Below are 17,343 nucleotides of genomic sequence, written 5' to 3' on the forward strand. Positions count from 1 at the left end.
TGGGGTGTGTGCAGGGCTCAGGGCAGGTAGAGAGGGCCTAGACCTGTTTCCAGGGGAGAATTGGCAGCCCCTACATTGGGACCGGGACGGGGGAGCGGTGGATCCTAGAGCTAGTCCCAGCTTCCTGAAGAGGGATGTAAGTGACATCAGGGGACCATCTGCCTCAGAGCAACACGGGAAGGCAGGGTGCCCTCGGCGGAGACTCCTTTTTAAGCACCACCCCAGAGGTGCTCTTCTCCTGCCCTCTAGAGACGTCCCCCTTCCCTGGGGCTCAGGCTTGGAGCCGGGGTGCCCCTTCCCCATCCCCAAGCTGGGGTGTGGGTGGGAGGCTCTCCATCCTGCTCAGGGCCTCCCCGGGCAGCAGGGCGGCAGCGGCCCCCGCTGGGCACTAGGGGTCGCCCCTGCCCAGCCAGACCCACCCGGGCGCGCCCGGCAGCAGCAGGTTTCCTCCAACCGGGAAGACCGCGGGCGCCTCCGGGGCGTGCGCTGGGGAGGGGTGCAGCCGGGCGCGGCGCCGAGACCCTGTCCGGTGCCTCGGGCCACCGAGTCGTCCTGGCCGAGGCGCGGGGGCCCTTTCCGGAGCAGGGGCTCTCGCCAAAGGCCGGGCGCAGAGCGGGTGCGTGCGCCCGCACACAATGGTCCGTCCTAGACTTCACAGCTCCCTGTCCGCTCTCCCTTCCCGGCTGCCCGAGGGGGAGCAGCCGCTCGGGGTTGGCCCAGGCGACGGCGCCGGGGGTCGGGCCGGCCGCCCCGAGTGGCCCCAGGGCCTTGCGAGGGCGCAGGGGGGCGCTGGGCCCTCACCCGGCTCGGCTGGACCCCCGCGGTGGCGCCCGGGACTGGGACTTTGCGGGTTCCTTTTGTGAACGGAGGGAAGGGCCCTCCCCCCGGCTCTGAAAATGGTCAGCCCGGGTTCTCAGGACTGCGCGCCCTGAATAATAGATTGGGTGCTGTAGGGTCGTCATCTGGGCCCCACCCTGCGGAGCTCTGAGCTGGTTTAGCTTCTCCTACAGACGGGTCTGTTGGGGGTTCCCATTCCCAAAGCATCACCGTGACCGGCTGCATCAGGATCACCAGGGGCCCACCCCATCACCTGAAACGGAATCTCAGGGAGGGGCCCAGGAATCTGTACTTTTGGTAAGTTCCCCAGGTGATTCCCATGGCGGAGCCAGCGTGGAAATCGCTGTTCTAAACCTTCGAAGGCAGGCAGTTGTGAAATTTCTCGCCAGAACAGCCTCTGGGCATGGAATTGTCACCCCCCCCCCCAGTTCACTGTAATGTTTGTTCTCCCAGCTGATGGAGAAGTTCTTCCCAAGTCTGACTGCCAGCCCGCCTGCTTTAATTGAGCACGTTTTCTTCAGTTGGGTTTTCTATGGGATAATGAACCCGCTTGAAGACAGCTGTCCCGCCGCCTTTGACTTTGCCCGACACCTGTTTTCCTTGTTCAACTTCTGAATCCAACAGGCCCACTTGAATGGGCCAAATAGTGAGAAAATCCAGTACTAGCTTGTGAATGACTGTTGTCCCCTCAGGTAATGGCTAAACAGTGCCTTTCCAAGGTTTAGAAGAAAACCCAAGGGGCTCCCCAAGGGCTGGACGCTGGTGAATCCCAGCAAAGGGAAAGGAAAAAACCTGTAGCAAGTTAACCTACACCCGAGGAGGCTGTCCTCCCTTTGTTGGCCTTTCCCCTCGCTTTCGGGATGAATTAAAATCCTTATCTCCTCTGCATCCAGCATACTTGGACACGCCTTCCCGATTGCTGCAGTTAGAGTTTCCCAAGCTTTGTGGGGTTATTTTTGCCTCTGGGTGGTGGTCATTACTTCCTTCCACACCATTAGGTTCAACACAGTCACCGAAAGAGAGCAAATTAGCAAACACCCGCAACATGGCAGGACTGATCCCCAAACCTACTTTCATTTTCTTCCGATCTGGGTTGTGGGTAATTTCTTGACAACTATGAGAAAGGAGACAATGAAAAATGAATCATTTTTCCAAAGCAATTGTGAACAGATGTCTAATTCCCTAGTCTCGGGGATGTTCTAGGAATCCCTTACGTCACCTTAAAGGGGCAGAGTAAATGCGTGGAGGTGCCAAGGGCAGTGCTGATAATCAGCACCTGTGAGGCTTAGGCTCATCCTAATGAGATCCTCGGCCATAGCCCAGGTCACCGTCGCTGGTTCGGGGCTTCTAAATTTGGCAGTGTGAACAGACTTGCTTCCTTTCAGCAATTGATCTGAATAGCAGAATCCCATCCTGATGGTCCAAATCGCATTTACAGGCCGTGGGGTGAAGGCCGTGCTAACTGGCCACTTGCCTCACCACTGGCTTTTAAACAATCGGTTGTATTCTCTGCCCAGCAGGAAGCAGCGGGCCCATCAGGGCTCTGGGCTCCCTCTTTGTTCTGACTTTATGGCCTTTTATGCCACAATAAGAAACACTGTGTACTCCACGGGAGCCCATTGTGCCAGGCTGCAGAGGGGCCGGTGCTCTTCCCCCAGGGGGAAGAGGGGCTTTGTGACAGGCTGGGGGACAAAATAAGGGGTGCTGGACACTGTTACTAGGGCAACTGCCTGGCCAGCGTGGAGGCAGCTGTGGCCTCTGGGTCCCTCTCACCAGAAGGCCAGGGGGAGGGCAGGAGAAGGATGGAATTTCTTCTAGAGCAGCAGTCCTGGTTACCTGGTAAATGATACATCAGGACTGTGCTAGCAATGGCCTCCATTTTCTCCAGGCTGCTAGGATGACCTCATCCTGCCTCTAGATTCCATGCCAGGGGATGGCATCTTTCTAAACCAACTCTCACACGCCACCAGGAAGCGCCATCTTGGTGAGTGGGGAAGCTTTCCCAACTGTGGGCCAAGCCTGGGCCTTGCATCCTTTGGGTAGATTCGGTCCTCTGAGGCAAGGGTTTTCGGTTTTGTAGAAAAGGTGTGAATGGGGAGGGCCTAGAGTAAGTCCGTCTAGCCTCACTCGTGAATGGGCCAGTGGGGTTGCAGAGCTACTTCGAGACCCTCCCTGCCCCCCAGGCCAGCCACTGCAATCCCTTCCCCTCCCCTCCAGGTGAACATTTTCCTACAGGAGAGGTGTTAGTGCAGCGCACCTGGGGCAGAAGACAGAGGCGGGTGCTCACGCCTGGAGGGCCTCATGGAAGGCCTGGGGTCCCTTCAGCGCTCTGCCTTTTGACACACTGACAGGGATTCTTTCTATTTTACCTAGTCTAGCAGATTAGGGACTTGAGGGGTTTAGGGGAGCTGCTATGGGCAGGCAGGGAGAGGAATTCGGGGTCCCGGGTCATTTCATTGGGGGGAATCGAGAGTGTGGTACAGACAAAGCCCAGGGCTAGGAAGAAGCCCAGGACAGGGGCCCTGGGGTGTAGGCCCTGAATACTGGAGTGTCCCGCGTAGGCACGGAAAGGGAGAACGGGGAGGAAAGGCAAGCCCATTTAGCTTCACCCCGCAGGACAGCCCTGTGTCCCCACTAAAGAGTGAGCCCAAGTGGGATCAGGTGAGGCTGGTGGGGCGCTGTGTTCTCTGGAGACGCTCCCATCGTGAACAGCTGAAGTGAGAAAAGGCCACTTTCCTGCTGGGCATTTGCAGAGAATAACAGGCAATGCTCCCTTCAGCCTCTACCTCACTCTGTGCCCTCCTAAACCTGCCCCCCACCTCCGGTGCTCCCCACGTGGGGCCTCTCACCCTGTCCCAGGGCATCAGCCACCCAGCTGGGCTTTTCCCCCTCCAGCCCACCCTCCACATGGCCGCTCGAGTTCTCTCTCGGAAACGCAGATCTCCCGGCCTGCCAGCCCCAGGCTAGAAAGCCTTCAGTGGCCTCCCAGAGCTTCACACAAACCCTTCACATCCTGCTTGCTTCCTGCCAGCTCCGGCCTCGCTCAGCTCCTTGACTTTCCCAGACGCGCAAGTCTTTTCCTTTCTGAGCCTTTGCGTTCGCTTCTGCGTGGAATGCCCTTCCCTCCCCAGCAACCCTGGTCCGAGATTCAGCTCAAGCATCATCCCCTCAGCTGATCAGTGGACAAGAGCAATAATGGAAGCAGCTTTGCCACCAGGCTCCCAAAGCAGTGGGAAGACTGAGGGCAAAGAGTACAACCTAACTGGGTGAAAAGCAAGCCCTCTGAAACGTTGGCTTGTGTCCCTGAAGGCCCTGACTGGAGAGTCTGTCCTGGAGAAGGAGTGGAAGGAGGGGGTGAGAACAGGGGCCCCTCCCATCCTCTAACTCTGTTCTGTGTTCCTCCACATATGGCTCCATCTCCTGTCATAACACAAGGTACATTTTTTGATAATCTTGGTTACATGTCTGTCTCTTTAGACTCTTGAGTCCCTTTTAGGCAAAGCGTGTCTTTTTTTTTTTTAATTAATTTATTTATTTTTGGCTGCGTTGTGTCTTTGTTGCTGTGTGCGGGCTTTCTCTAGTTGCGGTGCGCAGGCTTCTCATGGCGGTGGCTTCTCTTTGTTGTGGAGCACGGGCTCTAGGCACATGGGCTCTAGGTGCACGGGCTTCAGTAGTTGTGGTGCACGGGCTTCAGTATTTGTGGCGCACAGGCTTAGTTGCTCCGTGGCATGTGGGATCTTCCCGGACCAGGGAACGAACCCGTGTCCCCTGCACTGGTAGGCAGATTCTTAACCACTGCGCCACCAGGGAAGTCCCCAAAGCCTGTCTTGATCATCTTTGTATTCCCAGAATCTAGTTTAGAACCTGGCACATAGTAGGCACGCAGAAAATCTTTGAATACATAAATATGCCTTGAACTTGGGAGTGTTCCTTTACCTAGAATACCTTTTTCTCTCCACAAATTTGTACTATCACTTTCTCCAAAATATAACTCAAGACGCGCCTCCTGGAAGAAGCAGGTATTGGTTCATTAGTTCATTGTTTGAGTATCAGAAGGTTACTGAGCACCTACTATGTGCCAGGCATTTTCTAGGCACTGGAGGACTGTGATGTACAAAAGAGATAAGGGGTCCATGTCCCAAGTTGCCAGTGACCACATCCTCCCCCCACCCCACCTCTGCAACCCTTAGCAGACCGCATCCTTATCTGACAGTTTAGCAAAATTTACAAAATTTAGCAAGTTTGTAAGCACTCAGTGCTCCTGGCATCCATAGTGCCTGGGACTTGGTCATCAGTCAAATATTATTCATTGTGTGCCCAGCATCATGGGAGACAAGTGTAGAAGATCTGGCTTTGCCTTCAAAAAGCTCACGGCCTCAATGGGGAAGCAAATTATTTGTTTATAGGATCACTGGAAACCCCAGGAAGCCACAGTCAGGGAAGATCTTGGGTTATCAATATCACAGCCTCTGGGAATTCAGTGGGTCTCGTTGGTTCTCTTGACCAAGGGCTACTTTCTGATTATTAACTGGTTTTCTAAATATGTGAGTCACATCTTCCCACTTGATCATAAGCTCCTCAAAGAAAGAGACATCATGGTATCATGTTTGGTAGCCACTTTCCCAGATTCCCATCTCAGCATCTGATACAGGTCAGGGCATGAATAAAGGAGTGAATGAATGATCACTACCGTTGACAGGCACTCATCACTGGGTGTCTTATTGAGACACAACCAGAAGCCTGGCATGAATGGTTTTTTTAGTTCTGGTAGGTAAAGGAGAGGGAAGGAGTGTTCCTTTCCCATCGTAGTGCCTCTCTTTTGCTAAACGTTACCCTTAGAGTGTGGGTGTTTTCTACAAGAAAATATTGAGACTCAAATCCAGAAGAGTGTGAATTTGACAGAAGGCATTTGTCTTCCGAGTTCCATTCAGGTACCTCTTTTTTTTTAATTTTTTAAAAAATTAATTTATTTTTGGCTGTGCTGGGTCTTCGTTGCTGCACGCGGGCTTTCTCTAGTTGTGGCGAGTGGGGGCTACTCTTCGTTTCGGTGCGCGGGCTTCTCATTGTGGTGGCTTCTCTTGTTGCGGAGCATGGGCTCTAGAGCGCAGGCTCAGGAGTTGTGGTGCACGGGCTTAGTTGCTCCGCGGCATGTGGGATCTTCCCGGACCAGGGCTCGAACCCGTGTCCCCTGCATTGGCAGGTGGATTCTTAACCACTGCGCCACCAGGGAAGCCCTCCGGGTACGTCTTAACTGATTATTTGTGCCGGTTATTGCTTGGTGGTTTAAATGGGTGAGATCTATTTCAGGGAATCTCAAATTACATGTAAACTTGTGGGGAGAGAAGAGTGTTGCCCTGTCCCTTCTGCTTCCTTCCTCTCTGGCTCCCGGCCTGCTCCTGGCATCACTTACTGCTTCTCTAGGATAGTTTTTACCAGAACGTTCTCTAGAGCCAATGCTTTAGGGCCTAGGTTTTCATCCAACGGGTTGTGCTGTTTGTTGCCTTCTTGCGTGTGCTTTGCAGTCCTGGAGGCTAATGTCACTTGCATTTGTTTGTTGATGTTGTGGCCATCTGTAACCTCTCTCAAACCCTAGGTGCTTTGAAGTTCAGCGTGCAATAAAAAGTTCATTCAAAAGATGTGGAATCATGAAAATGAGGTTACAGACATGTTAAACAAAGGATCATTTCCTGCTTCCTGTACTTCTTTCTCAAAAAAAATGTATTTCTCTGAGGAATTTATGTCACCACTAAAACTACAGAAGAGTGAAAGGAAGGACAGGCCTGGGTCAGAAAGAGGGTGAGATTCCTGAGGAGACAACTTTGGCAAAGACCCAGCCTTTTGTCTTAATTGAGAGCTTAGGGTCTAAAGGGAGAATTGAAGTCAGAAAGATGTAGGGACAGATCTCAAGTTCTTACGATTAATGGTTTGAACCCAGCATTTCTAGAGGGGACGGCTCCAAACGGATCACCTCGGCCTCCAGTGGTGTGAGGACTGGGGCCATGGTGGAGGACTGGGTTGGAGCCAGTGGGGTCCAGCCTCCAGGCAGTGACTGGTGCCGACAGATGCCTCTTGTCCACTTGAGGTAGAAGAGGAGAGACACGGAGAGGAAAGCGAAGAGGAGAGGAACAGATAAGGGGGCAGAGCATCACTAAAGCTGTCTCGCGGCCCCGTCAGTGGCTTGCCCACTGCCATACTGGCTTTCTTTCCACTGGTGACCTTCTGATGTGAGCAGAGGTTGAGTTCCAAGCCTCAAGGGGTGTACGGGCAACCCCGCAACTAAGAAAATGTCAGCGCCTGGCGTGGCTTTAAGGTAAGGGAGGTGCCCCTGAGCTGCCAGTGCTCTTTCCTGGCCTGGCCACAGGGAGGCATTTAACCAGGAGGGCAGTCCCCTGGGGCTCAGGGTTCTGACTCGGCAACAGCCAAGTGTGCTTGTACATTTCAGAGGTCGGCCTGTCCGTCGCCCGCATTTTGGTAGAGTAGCGGATCTAGGCTTCTCTCTCCACGCCACGGGGCCTCCTGGAGGGCCTCGGTTCTCTTATTAAAGGAAGGGCAGCCACAGATGATCATTTCTGGTAAATACATTGTCACTTCTCTAATGACAGATGGGACCCCATCAGCACCTTTGTTTCTTGGCATACACACACACAGACGCTGGAATAACACACCCTAGGATCCAAAGCAAAATAAACAGCTTCCCTGGCTGGGGGCAGGGAGGGTTCCTGTTTCTCATGGATCCTCCTTGCTTGGGCAGGGGACATCCACACGTAATGTACACCCAGACCCCGCAACCTTGCTGGCCTCTATTCTGGGGGGGCAAATATCCCTAGACACTCACTTGCTTATATGACCATTCATGACCATTTAATTACGACTCCTGTTTAACAATTACGTGACTGTCACTTACTTTTCAGCCAGAGGGCCACTGTGCCTACACCTAGCAGCCACTAAGTCTTAGTCCTAATGATGACAGTGCCATATCCCACCAGCTGACCTTGAGGACCTCAGTGGATGCACATCTAATAAACGGCAAGGCAAGGTTGGTGGGACTGCTGCCCGACGGTCCAGGCAGGGCCGGACTCACCCTCTCTCTTGCATCCTGACCGTGGTTGAGTCTCATGAGTTCTGCAAACCTCTGTTCATAGAGACGAAGCAGCAGCACCAGGCACAAGCCTGAATTCATCAGCTCGTTCTGTGCCTACATGTGGACAAGGAAGCTCTTAAGTTCATCTGTAAAATATACATGGTCTAAATCATGGGGTGGAGGGTACCAGGCCAAGGGGGGACAAGAAATAGGACAAGAGCCCAAGCCCCAAGGCAAGCCCTGTCCTGGAGGACCAGAGAACAGAGCAGAAGGGGAATCCAGGGTGGAGGCCGGGCAGCCATCCTGGAATCCTTTACTGCCTAGTGGAAGATGCTTGAAAAAGCTCCAGGCTTAGTCCCAGGCCATGGACATTTACTCCACGGCATATGGGATCTTCCCGGACCAGGGCTTGAACCCGTGTCTCCTGCATTGGCAGGCAGATTCTTAACCTCTGTGCCACCAGGGAGTCCCCGTGGACATTTACTGAGCAGCTACCTGCCACGGCCTTAAGCTGGGTGTTCGGAGAACATAGGGCAAAAGGTCTCATCTCCCTGCTGGGACCCCTTCCTGTGATGTGGGAGAGAGCGCCTCATTCATAGATGGCTCCGGTAGCAGCTGGATGTGTCAATGGCCACGAGGGAGATGCGAAGGGGAAGAAAGAGCCTGGTTGCGTGTGACGTGGGGGATGGCTTTGGTCCTTAAAGGATGGGAGGGACTTCGGTAGGTGGCTATGGGGGCCGGTTGGGGCCTTTCAGACAGAGGCACCGCATGCTGGCACACACACAGAGGGCAGAGCGTATGTTGGGCAAAATTCTCTGCTCACTGGTGTGGCTGGAGTATATGGGGAGGGTGTTTGTTTTGAATTTTTAAAAAATCTTGGCATGGGCCGGGGAGATGGTAAGGTGGGAGACCATGTTAGGCAGAACTGAGGTGTTTGGACGTCATGCTATGTATATGTATGTGTGTAGCTGCTGGCCTCTGAGTAGAGAGGTAAACACGATGAGATGTGCGTCTTAGGAAGGCAGACTTGTCTGTAGGAGAATCTGGGGCACAGGTGCCACGGGGGTGGGAGGGGGCACTTGATTTTCCTAGATCCCTCGTTTGCCCAGGGAAAGGGCCTCAGGCCTTAGTTCTGTACGTTTCTCCCTTTACAAATGGGCTTAACGATGGTCTCACCTAGGGGCTCCCCGACTCCCCACCCGCCCTGGCTGTTCTATGATCATTTGACCCCCAGAGAGGGCGTGCCCTGTGAACCTCAGGGCCTTTGCTCATGCTCTGTCTTGTGTGGTCTCTTGGCTTGTTTTGGTACTTCTGTTGTGCATATGCTCCTCTGCCGCTCCCCACCTTTCTAAGGCTGTGTGCACGACTTCCTCTACAGCTGTCACAGTGTCACCTCCTTGCAGAAGGCTTCCTGACGATACCCTCATTTGATCTAGTCATTCCCCCCCTGAGTCCTAAGCATTTGTCTTTACTCTGTACACAGCATTTCGCACTTGTTAATGTTTTTGCTTTTTCTCGGTGGGTGGGGTGGGTTGTATTTTTCTCACTGGTGCTGAGAGCACAGGGAGGTTCCCAGGGAGGATCTGGCTGTCTGGATGACCACAGTGCCTCTGTCCTCGGCTCCTTTGGGCATCTGTCCTCCAGAGCCTCACCCTGTGGACCTGCATCGACCCTCAGTAAATTCGTGGATTAGTGATGACTCCTCCTTGCCTGCCACTTTATTGCCCCATCTGTCCTCATGTCCAATCTCCAGGGTGGGAGGGTTGGGGATGGGCCAGACGGTGCTCAGGAAGCCCTGGGGGAGTAAAATCCCCTGCAGAGGGCATGGCCCTTGACATCACCCTTGGGAAAGCTCGGCACCATTTTCCCAGGAGAACCGAAGCTCGGACTTGACCCAGTGAGCATCTCAGTGCCTCCTCCTTCCTTCTTCGGTGGCCCGAGGTGCTTCACAGGCCCATCATCCTGTTCCCATCCCGTCGAGGGCAGCTCAGGAAGCTGGCGCAGAACACACCTCTTCCAGGACGAAACAGCAGCCCGAAAAGGTGCCCAAGCTGAGCAAAGATCGATTTGCTCTTCCTTCTGCATTGGGGCCAGCTACAGATCTTGGTGACCGCTGGCCCCAAGGTCACTGCTCGAGACCCCTCCACCACCCTACAGACAGACCCATCTTTAAAGGCTCTAGTCAACTGTCCTGAGCGGTTTGCCTCCTATTTTAGCCTTTCTCTCCTGACCTTGGCCTAGAGCAGGCAGAGAGGAAGTTGCTTGTTGCTACGTTTTTTCTGTGTTAATGGCCTCCTCCCATCTTCCCCAAGAGCTGGTGCCTCCTTTGCGGTCTTTCTCAGGAGCCACTGCCTCTGGGAAGCCTTCCCAGACTACCTACTGTTTAGCTCCTCCACACAAACCAAGCCTTGTCCCTCATTCGCTTTTCCTGGTGCGGTGGCCTCCTGTGAGCTCCCGATGGCTCCCTCTCCCCAGCGCTCACTTCGCCAGGAAGCCTTTCTGCTCACAGACACTCCGATGCGTAATGGCAAATCAATCAGCTAGAAAATGGCTTGGAACTATCAGGTTTGTCACAGCGTTCAGGGAAATCATTTACTTTTTATGACTCCATAAGACCTGGAGGCATGCAGATGGGAAAATATCCACTAATGTTTTCTGCAGATCATTTGAAAAGTCACTTCCAGCAGATTGTGTCTCTTCTCTGGTCTGTGGGAGGGAACCTGTTACTCGGTGCCATAAATCTCACTGGCCCGGCTCCTTTATGTGTGCCCTTTGCAGAGCCTGTGATGCTGGACAAAAGGGCCGGGCCAGCCAATCAGTGCAGGCATTTCATAGTCAGCTCAGAGTCATCCTTTATACTCGGAGCCACAAGTGGGAGGGATTTGTTATCAGAAAGAGTTCCGTCCATGGTATTTGTTCGGTAAGGGCAGAATGAGCTAGTTTTTGGAGCGTTATTTACTGGAGCTGCTCCCTCCCCTCCCAGCCCCAACCCAGTTGCATCACCCTTTCCTGCCCACGTGCAGCAGCAGAGGTGGGGATGGGCGTTGGGAGACTTTCAGGGGAGGGAGAGGCATGTGAAGCAGTGGACGGGGGCTCGGGAGCACTCAGCCCACCTGCCAGATGTTTTTCTTCCTATTCTCCTGCCCCTTCATTTTGTTAAAATTCACTTCAGTCAAGAGATTTGCTACGGGTGAAAATTCTCAACACAATCCACTCGAAGAAACAGACAGCCTGGCTGAACGTTCTGTCAAGCCTTCAGATATATTCATGGGATGCTCCCAGGAGTGAGGGTGATCAGGTGACTGCGTGTGTCCAAGGACATCTGTCTGAGGCCAGGATGGAGCGAGTCAGGCCTGTGCTTCTGAGCAATGACAGCCAGAGGCCCTCTGAGCCCCTCCTGTGCGGCAGGGCCAAGGGCACGTCTCCATCACACAGGGGGCCTGGGCCCCCAGAATAGGCAGCCTGGGTCCACCGTGCCCTGCGATGTTGGGCAGACTTTTAACTGTGCATGGACAAAGGGACTCCATTGATAAACGGGGAGAAGTAGCCTCTGTTCTGCCTGTTTCTCAAGGCATTATGGCAAAATGAGCTAATACGAGTGGACATGGTATTTTGCAAAACCGAGAAAACATCCAACAAGAGGCAAGAGCTAAAGCTAGGATTCAGGGCAAGGACCACATGTGCCTTGCCTGCCCCTGCCCTTCCCATGTGCTGCTAGTGCCTAGCCCATGCCTGGTATATGGTATGTGCTCAATAAATGTATGCACAGATGAAAGAATGAGGAAAAAATGTATAATTTTGGACCAGTGATGACTGTTGACTCTAGTGGCCCCAACTTTAACATGTATCAGGATTACTGAAAAGGCCTTTTAAAATACAGTTGCTGGGCACCCCTTTCCCCAGATTCTTATTCAGTGGGTCTGAGTGTGGCCCAAGAATGTGCATTTCTAATGAATTCCTAGGTGATGCTATTGCTAGTGGTCTGGGGACCACCCATCTTTGAGAACCCCTGCTTTAAACTAAGGATCAACAGTTGGTAGCCAGTAAGCTGAATCTGGCCTGTGGATGTGCTCTGGTTGGAAGGAAGGAAGGAAAGAAGGACAGACATGAACTTCTTCCGTTGGACAGAGTATTCGCAATTTTGTCACAATGGCCACCACTCCCAACTGATGCCACTTGGGAGATTCTGATCATTTGTTTATCTGCCTGGCCTCTATGGCATTTGAGTGTACAATCTGTGACCTAAACTTTTCTTAAACCTGTTTTCTCCTGGTCCGTTTTGCAACCTGGAATGTTCCTTGGAGCTCTACCTGCTGTCATCCTGGAGTTCTTCCTTCCACTCAGAAACCAATCAACCAACCAGTCAGTCAAGCGTGAGTCCCACATCCAGGTTAAAGAGCACATGGGAAGATGTGGGGCTGCTTCGCGGGCAGCACTGCTGGGAGGTGGGCGGTGGGTGTGGAATGCCTGCTGGGCTGAATTTTCAGGCATCTTTTTTTTTTTTTTTTTTTTGCGGTACGCGGGCTTCTCCCTGTTGTGGCCTCTCCCGTTGTGGAGCACAGGCTCAGCGGCCATGTCTCACGGGCCCAGCTGCTCCGTGGCACGTGGGATCTTCCCGGACCGGGGCACGAACCCGTGGCCCCTGCATCGGCAGGTGGACTCTCAACCACTGCGCCACCAGGGAAGCCCTCAGGCATCTCTGAGTTAGGGCGGGGGTGAACTGCTGCCAGCCAGTGACTGGACCACTGGATGCCCGTAGCCCAAGGCGCTTAGTCCAGGTCCTGGGCACCCCCCCACTCCGGCTGCTTTAGCCTCAGGGGGCCGCTCTCCAGGCCTATAGGAGCTCCTAATCTAGCTGCTCCAAGTCTGGTAACAAGCCTTGACCCTACGGGGCCCAAGGGAACCGCTCAGTGTCTGAGAGATGGAGGGATAATCGGATTTCAGTGTTAGAGGCCACGGGCAGCAATGAACCAAACCAGGAAAACATACACTAATCCGAGCCCACGCGCACCTCAGAGACCACTGAGGGTGCGGACTGGGCACCTGCTGGGTGTGTCCTCAGCCTGTGGCCAGAGGCTGGGTGAGGTGTCTGTCTCCCACGTGAGTAGAGGGTTTTGCCCTCAAGAGCCTCTGCCGTGGAGGGCTCACTCTTTTTCCTCTCCGGTCTTAAATGGCTCCTCTGTGGGGAGGGTCTCTCTGGTCCTGAGAGCAGGTCAGGCCTCTCTGCGCTGTGTCCACAGCTGCTCGTCCACCCCCTGCTCTGATCCTCCCACACCGGGGTCCCTGCCTGCTGGTCCACTTCCCCGTTATACGTCAGTGACTGTGTTGACCGTGGGCACTGCTGTATCTCCCAGCACAGTATCTGGCATACAGCAGGCACTCAACATGTGTCTTAAAAGTTTGGGCTTCCCTGGTGGCGCAGTGGTTGAGAGTCCACCTGCCGATGCTGGGGACGTGGGTTCGTGCCCCGGCCCGGGGGGATCCCGCGTGCCGTGGGGCAGCTGGGCCCGTGGGCCATGGCCGCTGGGCCTGCGCGTCCGGAGCATGTGCTCCGCAGCGGGAGAGGCCACAGTGGTGAGAGGCCCGCGTGCTGGGAAAAAAAAAAAAAAAAAAAAAAAGTTATTGAGTTAAACTTCTGTGTTATGTGTATTTTTCCACACTTAAAAAAAAAAAAAAAATTGACCCCTGGTCCCATCCCAGACTAATTAAATCAGAATCTCCGAGGCTGAGCCCAGGCATCAGTATTTTAATAGAAAAAAAAAAAAAAAAAAAACACATGCAGCTAAATGTTAATTTCAATTATGGGAGACTTTTGTGTGTTTGTGATTTTTATAACTAAGGAAAACCAAAAAGAATCTAAATGTGAAAAATGCACAAGAAAATAAGTTAGTGAGTTAGTTTGCTGGTTAGTGAGTTGAGGTTAAGTGCAGGCCAGTCTGAGCGGAAACCAGTTCTAAGCCTCTTCTGGTTTTGACCCTCTCTGGGTCCATGTCTGCGTTTGGCATCGGCCACCCCACTTCTCAAGAAGGGAACCCATTTGCCAAGGAGTGAACGGCGTTGAGGGTTGGCTTAGAGGGCCCAGAGGAACCGGGGTTTGGGAGTCGGAAGAAGGGCCTGGACCTCAGAAGCACAGGTGTGCACATCAGCCTCCAAGGGTCAAGGGTCTCCCACCTGGGGACGAGCGGAGATTGTATTCCATCCTTGTTATCTTTGTGCTAAATGACAGTTACTCTGGTCTTCATCCATGGAGAGTTTCTGAACTTGTCGAAGTCACACTTCCCTAGTGTCTCAAGTTTAACTCAGACTGTTAGCAAACAGACAGCAGTGAATTCACCACGGGCCATCGGAACAGAACTGCTGTAAAAGTGCGAGCCGAACTGCTTTCCATCAGCAGGTAAATATTGCACATTGGTTCTTGGGACCTTTGTTCTCCCACCAGGGTGGGTCTGTCAATCTCGTTTCTTCCTGTGATTATAATGAAGGGCATTTTCAAAAGGCTTTGACAGCCTGTCAAGTTCTCACTGAAACTAATTTGAACTCTCTTCTGCCTCTATGTCGTGTAATTACTGTGCTGGATATTTTCCATTTTCCCCTCCAGATACACTTTCCACCCTGCTCTGTGGCCCATCATTGGATGATCTCAATGGATTGCATTAACTAGGCCCCCTTGTCCTCTGGCTCCCCACTGGGTTCAACCAATGGGAGACCCTAGCTGGAGACCAGAGGGCGGGAGAAGAGAGAGGGGCTGGGGTAGTTATTCCCCTCGTTCCCTCTCTGCTGGGCAGTGGTGTGGCCATGGCAGCTTTCCCCTACTGAAGGTCGCAGGCTGGTGGTGACTCTCTCCTGTAGCCACAGCCCTCCTGATAACTGCCCCCCCCCCTTGTCACTCCAGGCCTAGGGGTGGTCAATTGCCTGTCCCAGAGTGCCTAATCATTCCTCGTTGCTTTTACTATCCACATTTTGGCCCTTCATTCAGCTCTCATTACTCGCCCCTTGTGCATGTGCCATCATCTCTTTCCTGCCCAGACCCTGGCTGACACGATTACTTTCACGGTTCTTTTTAGAATATGCTCATAGCCCATTCTCTCAGCTGGTAGGATGCAGTGAGGCCGAGGTTACAGGTATGACCCCTGTGGGGGCCAGTTGGCTTTGTTCCGTGATGGATTCTGGCTTGGTCCGGGTACCCTTAGCTTTCTCCCTTGAGTCTAAAGAGGTCAGGCATCTCTGGGGCTGTAATATGACGGTCCTCATTCACCAAGAATCTTCTCTGCTCAGGCACTGTCTTAGGTGATGTACTGGGGTCCTTTCCTACATCCAATCCTTCGGGGTAGGAATTATCATCTCCCACTTCCTACAGATGAGAGAACTGAGATATCCAGAGTTGGTGTAGTTTCCTCAAGGTCACAGGGCCACTCTGGGGAGGGGAATAGGATTTAGGTTCACATCTTAGTCAAAGTTGGTGTGCTTTTTGGCGGGGTGGGCTGCCTCGGGCTACATGCATGCACACATTTTTGTGCAACTGGAAAAAGCTGCTGTTAGAGAGCCAGTTCTACAAGTGCCACTGGTGAGCCAGCAGTATGTGGTGGCGGCAGCAGCTTCGCAGAGGGAGAACAAGGTGAAAATGCTTGGGACCAACAGGGGTCTTTACTAGACAAGGCTTTCCCCTGGGCTGCATGGAGGTGGTGATCCCTGCAGAATATGCTGGTGGGATCCGGTAACCCGGCCTTGCCTGGTCTTGTCCTTCCCGGGAAGACCCGCAGGCTCCACTCCCTGAAATAATCTATTCTTTGAAATGACCTCAGAGAAGCTGTCTGCATCTAGCTGGCACCCTGACCTCAGGCACTCAAGAGGGCCTGGTTCCTTTCAATTGTTTGACTGCAGCATCCTCAGGGTCCAAGAATGTGAGTCGCTTCTGTTTCTCATCTCAGATCTCAGTGCCTGGGGTTTACGACTGAGTGATTTGAGACCCTCAGGCCTCAAAATGTAGGGACTCAAAATACTGAATTGTTTTCTCAGGAAACTACTTTTTTCTTCCTTTCTCTCCGCCTCCCTCCCCTCAACTTCCTGACGCCTAATCTTCAAGGCTGGGATGGCATTATGTCCATTATATCACACTTATTGGTTGTGCTGCTCAAATCTCCATTCTTTTCTCCCTTCTCTCCTTCTTTCTCTCTCTCTCTCTCCTTCCCTCCCTTTCCTTCCTTCCTTTCATCCTTTCTTCCTTTCTTGTCTAGCAACCTTAGGATTTTAAAAAGGTAACTACAGGATTGCCCACACTCACGGGCACCATTTTGACTCAGCTGTGCTTTTTGCAAAAAAAGGTCTGGATACAGACAGGCTAATGATCTGAAAGCCAAAGTGACTCCTCTGAAGAGTGACATTTTAGTTGCTAACAATGATTTTATAGTTTTTAAATTATGTGCTTTACAGTCGTGATTATTAATCATGTTTTTCCTAATTGTGTGATGAGGGAGGTCAGTCTTGAATTTTAATGGTAATGATGGGCCCTTTTCTTTTGATAAAATATCTACTGACTGCTTATGTGGTTCAAGGCATCTTCCAGATCAGCACCACCACCCAGTAGAAATACAATCTGAGCCACCAATGCAAGCCATATATGTAACCTGAAAATTTCTAGGAGCCACATTAAAGTAGTAAAAAGAAACTGGTAAAATTAATTTCAGTAATATATTTTATTTAACCCAGTATATTTTAAATGTCATCATTTCAACACATAATTAATATAAAATTATTTATGTGATATTTTACTCTTTTTTTTTTTATACTGAGCCTTTGAAATTTGGTGTATAACACAACACATCTCAGCTGGAAGTAACCACTTGTTCGTGAGCTACCTGTGGCTTGTGGCTTCTATATTGGGCAGTACAGCTCTAAATAGAAGATAGTTTGCCTGAGAATTGGGCAGTGAACTATTATCCTGGGCATAAATCACCTTCCCACCTAAGGTTAACTCTTTCACAGTATTAGAACTTCAATCCAAATGCCCCAGGAGAATTAATTCACGAGGTGTTAAAAAGCACCTTTTTAACCAGCAGGGGAATTCCCTGGTGGTCCAGTGGTGAGGACTCGGTGCTTTCACTGCTAAGGACCTGAGTTCAGTCCCTGGTCGGGGAACTAAGATCTCACAAGCCGAGCAGCACAGCCAAAAAAAAAAAAAGCACACATTAGGTGCTTACTACATGGTTTTAAACCTTGAGCAAAGCAGTTCCTTGTTACCCCAGAGTTACTTGATATATAAATTGGAGACTATTTCCTCCAAGACCCTAATTTTTTTCTCTTGTTATTAAATTATTTCAGCAAATTTGGGCATGAAGCTTGCCAGACTATTCCTGTTTCTGTGTGTCCAGTCAGCTACTGTAGCTTCCTACTTTGTCCCTGACAGCAGTGGGACCTCAGCAAACAAG

At 52.1% G+C, this 17,343-nt stretch overlaps 1 protein-coding gene across 1 annotated transcript in view; it reads right to left on the bottom strand.

The window, feature by feature from the left end:
* The window catches only part of MARCH10 (membrane associated ring-CH-type finger 10), an 80,620-nt gene that overhangs the window by 1,309 nt on the left and 61,968 nt on the right, over window positions 1–17,343 (bottom strand). Inside the window, exons 8-9 of the mRNA XM_029213124.1 lie at window positions 7,919–8,032; window positions 1,909–1,951 (exon numbers count right to left, since the gene is read on the bottom strand). Coding sequence (XP_029068957.1) covers window positions 1,909–1,951; window positions 7,919–8,032 — 157 coding nt within the window. The remainder of the gene's footprint in view (window positions 1–1,908; window positions 1,952–7,918; window positions 8,033–17,343) is intronic.

Source organism: Monodon monoceros, unplaced genomic scaffold (genome assembly GCF_005190385.1).
Source record: "Monodon monoceros isolate NGI ecotype Baffin Bay Population unplaced genomic scaffold, NGI_Narwhal_1 Super_Scaffold_9, whole genome shotgun sequence".
NCBI classification, from domain to species: domain Eukaryota; kingdom Metazoa; phylum Chordata; class Mammalia; order Artiodactyla; family Monodontidae; genus Monodon; species Monodon monoceros.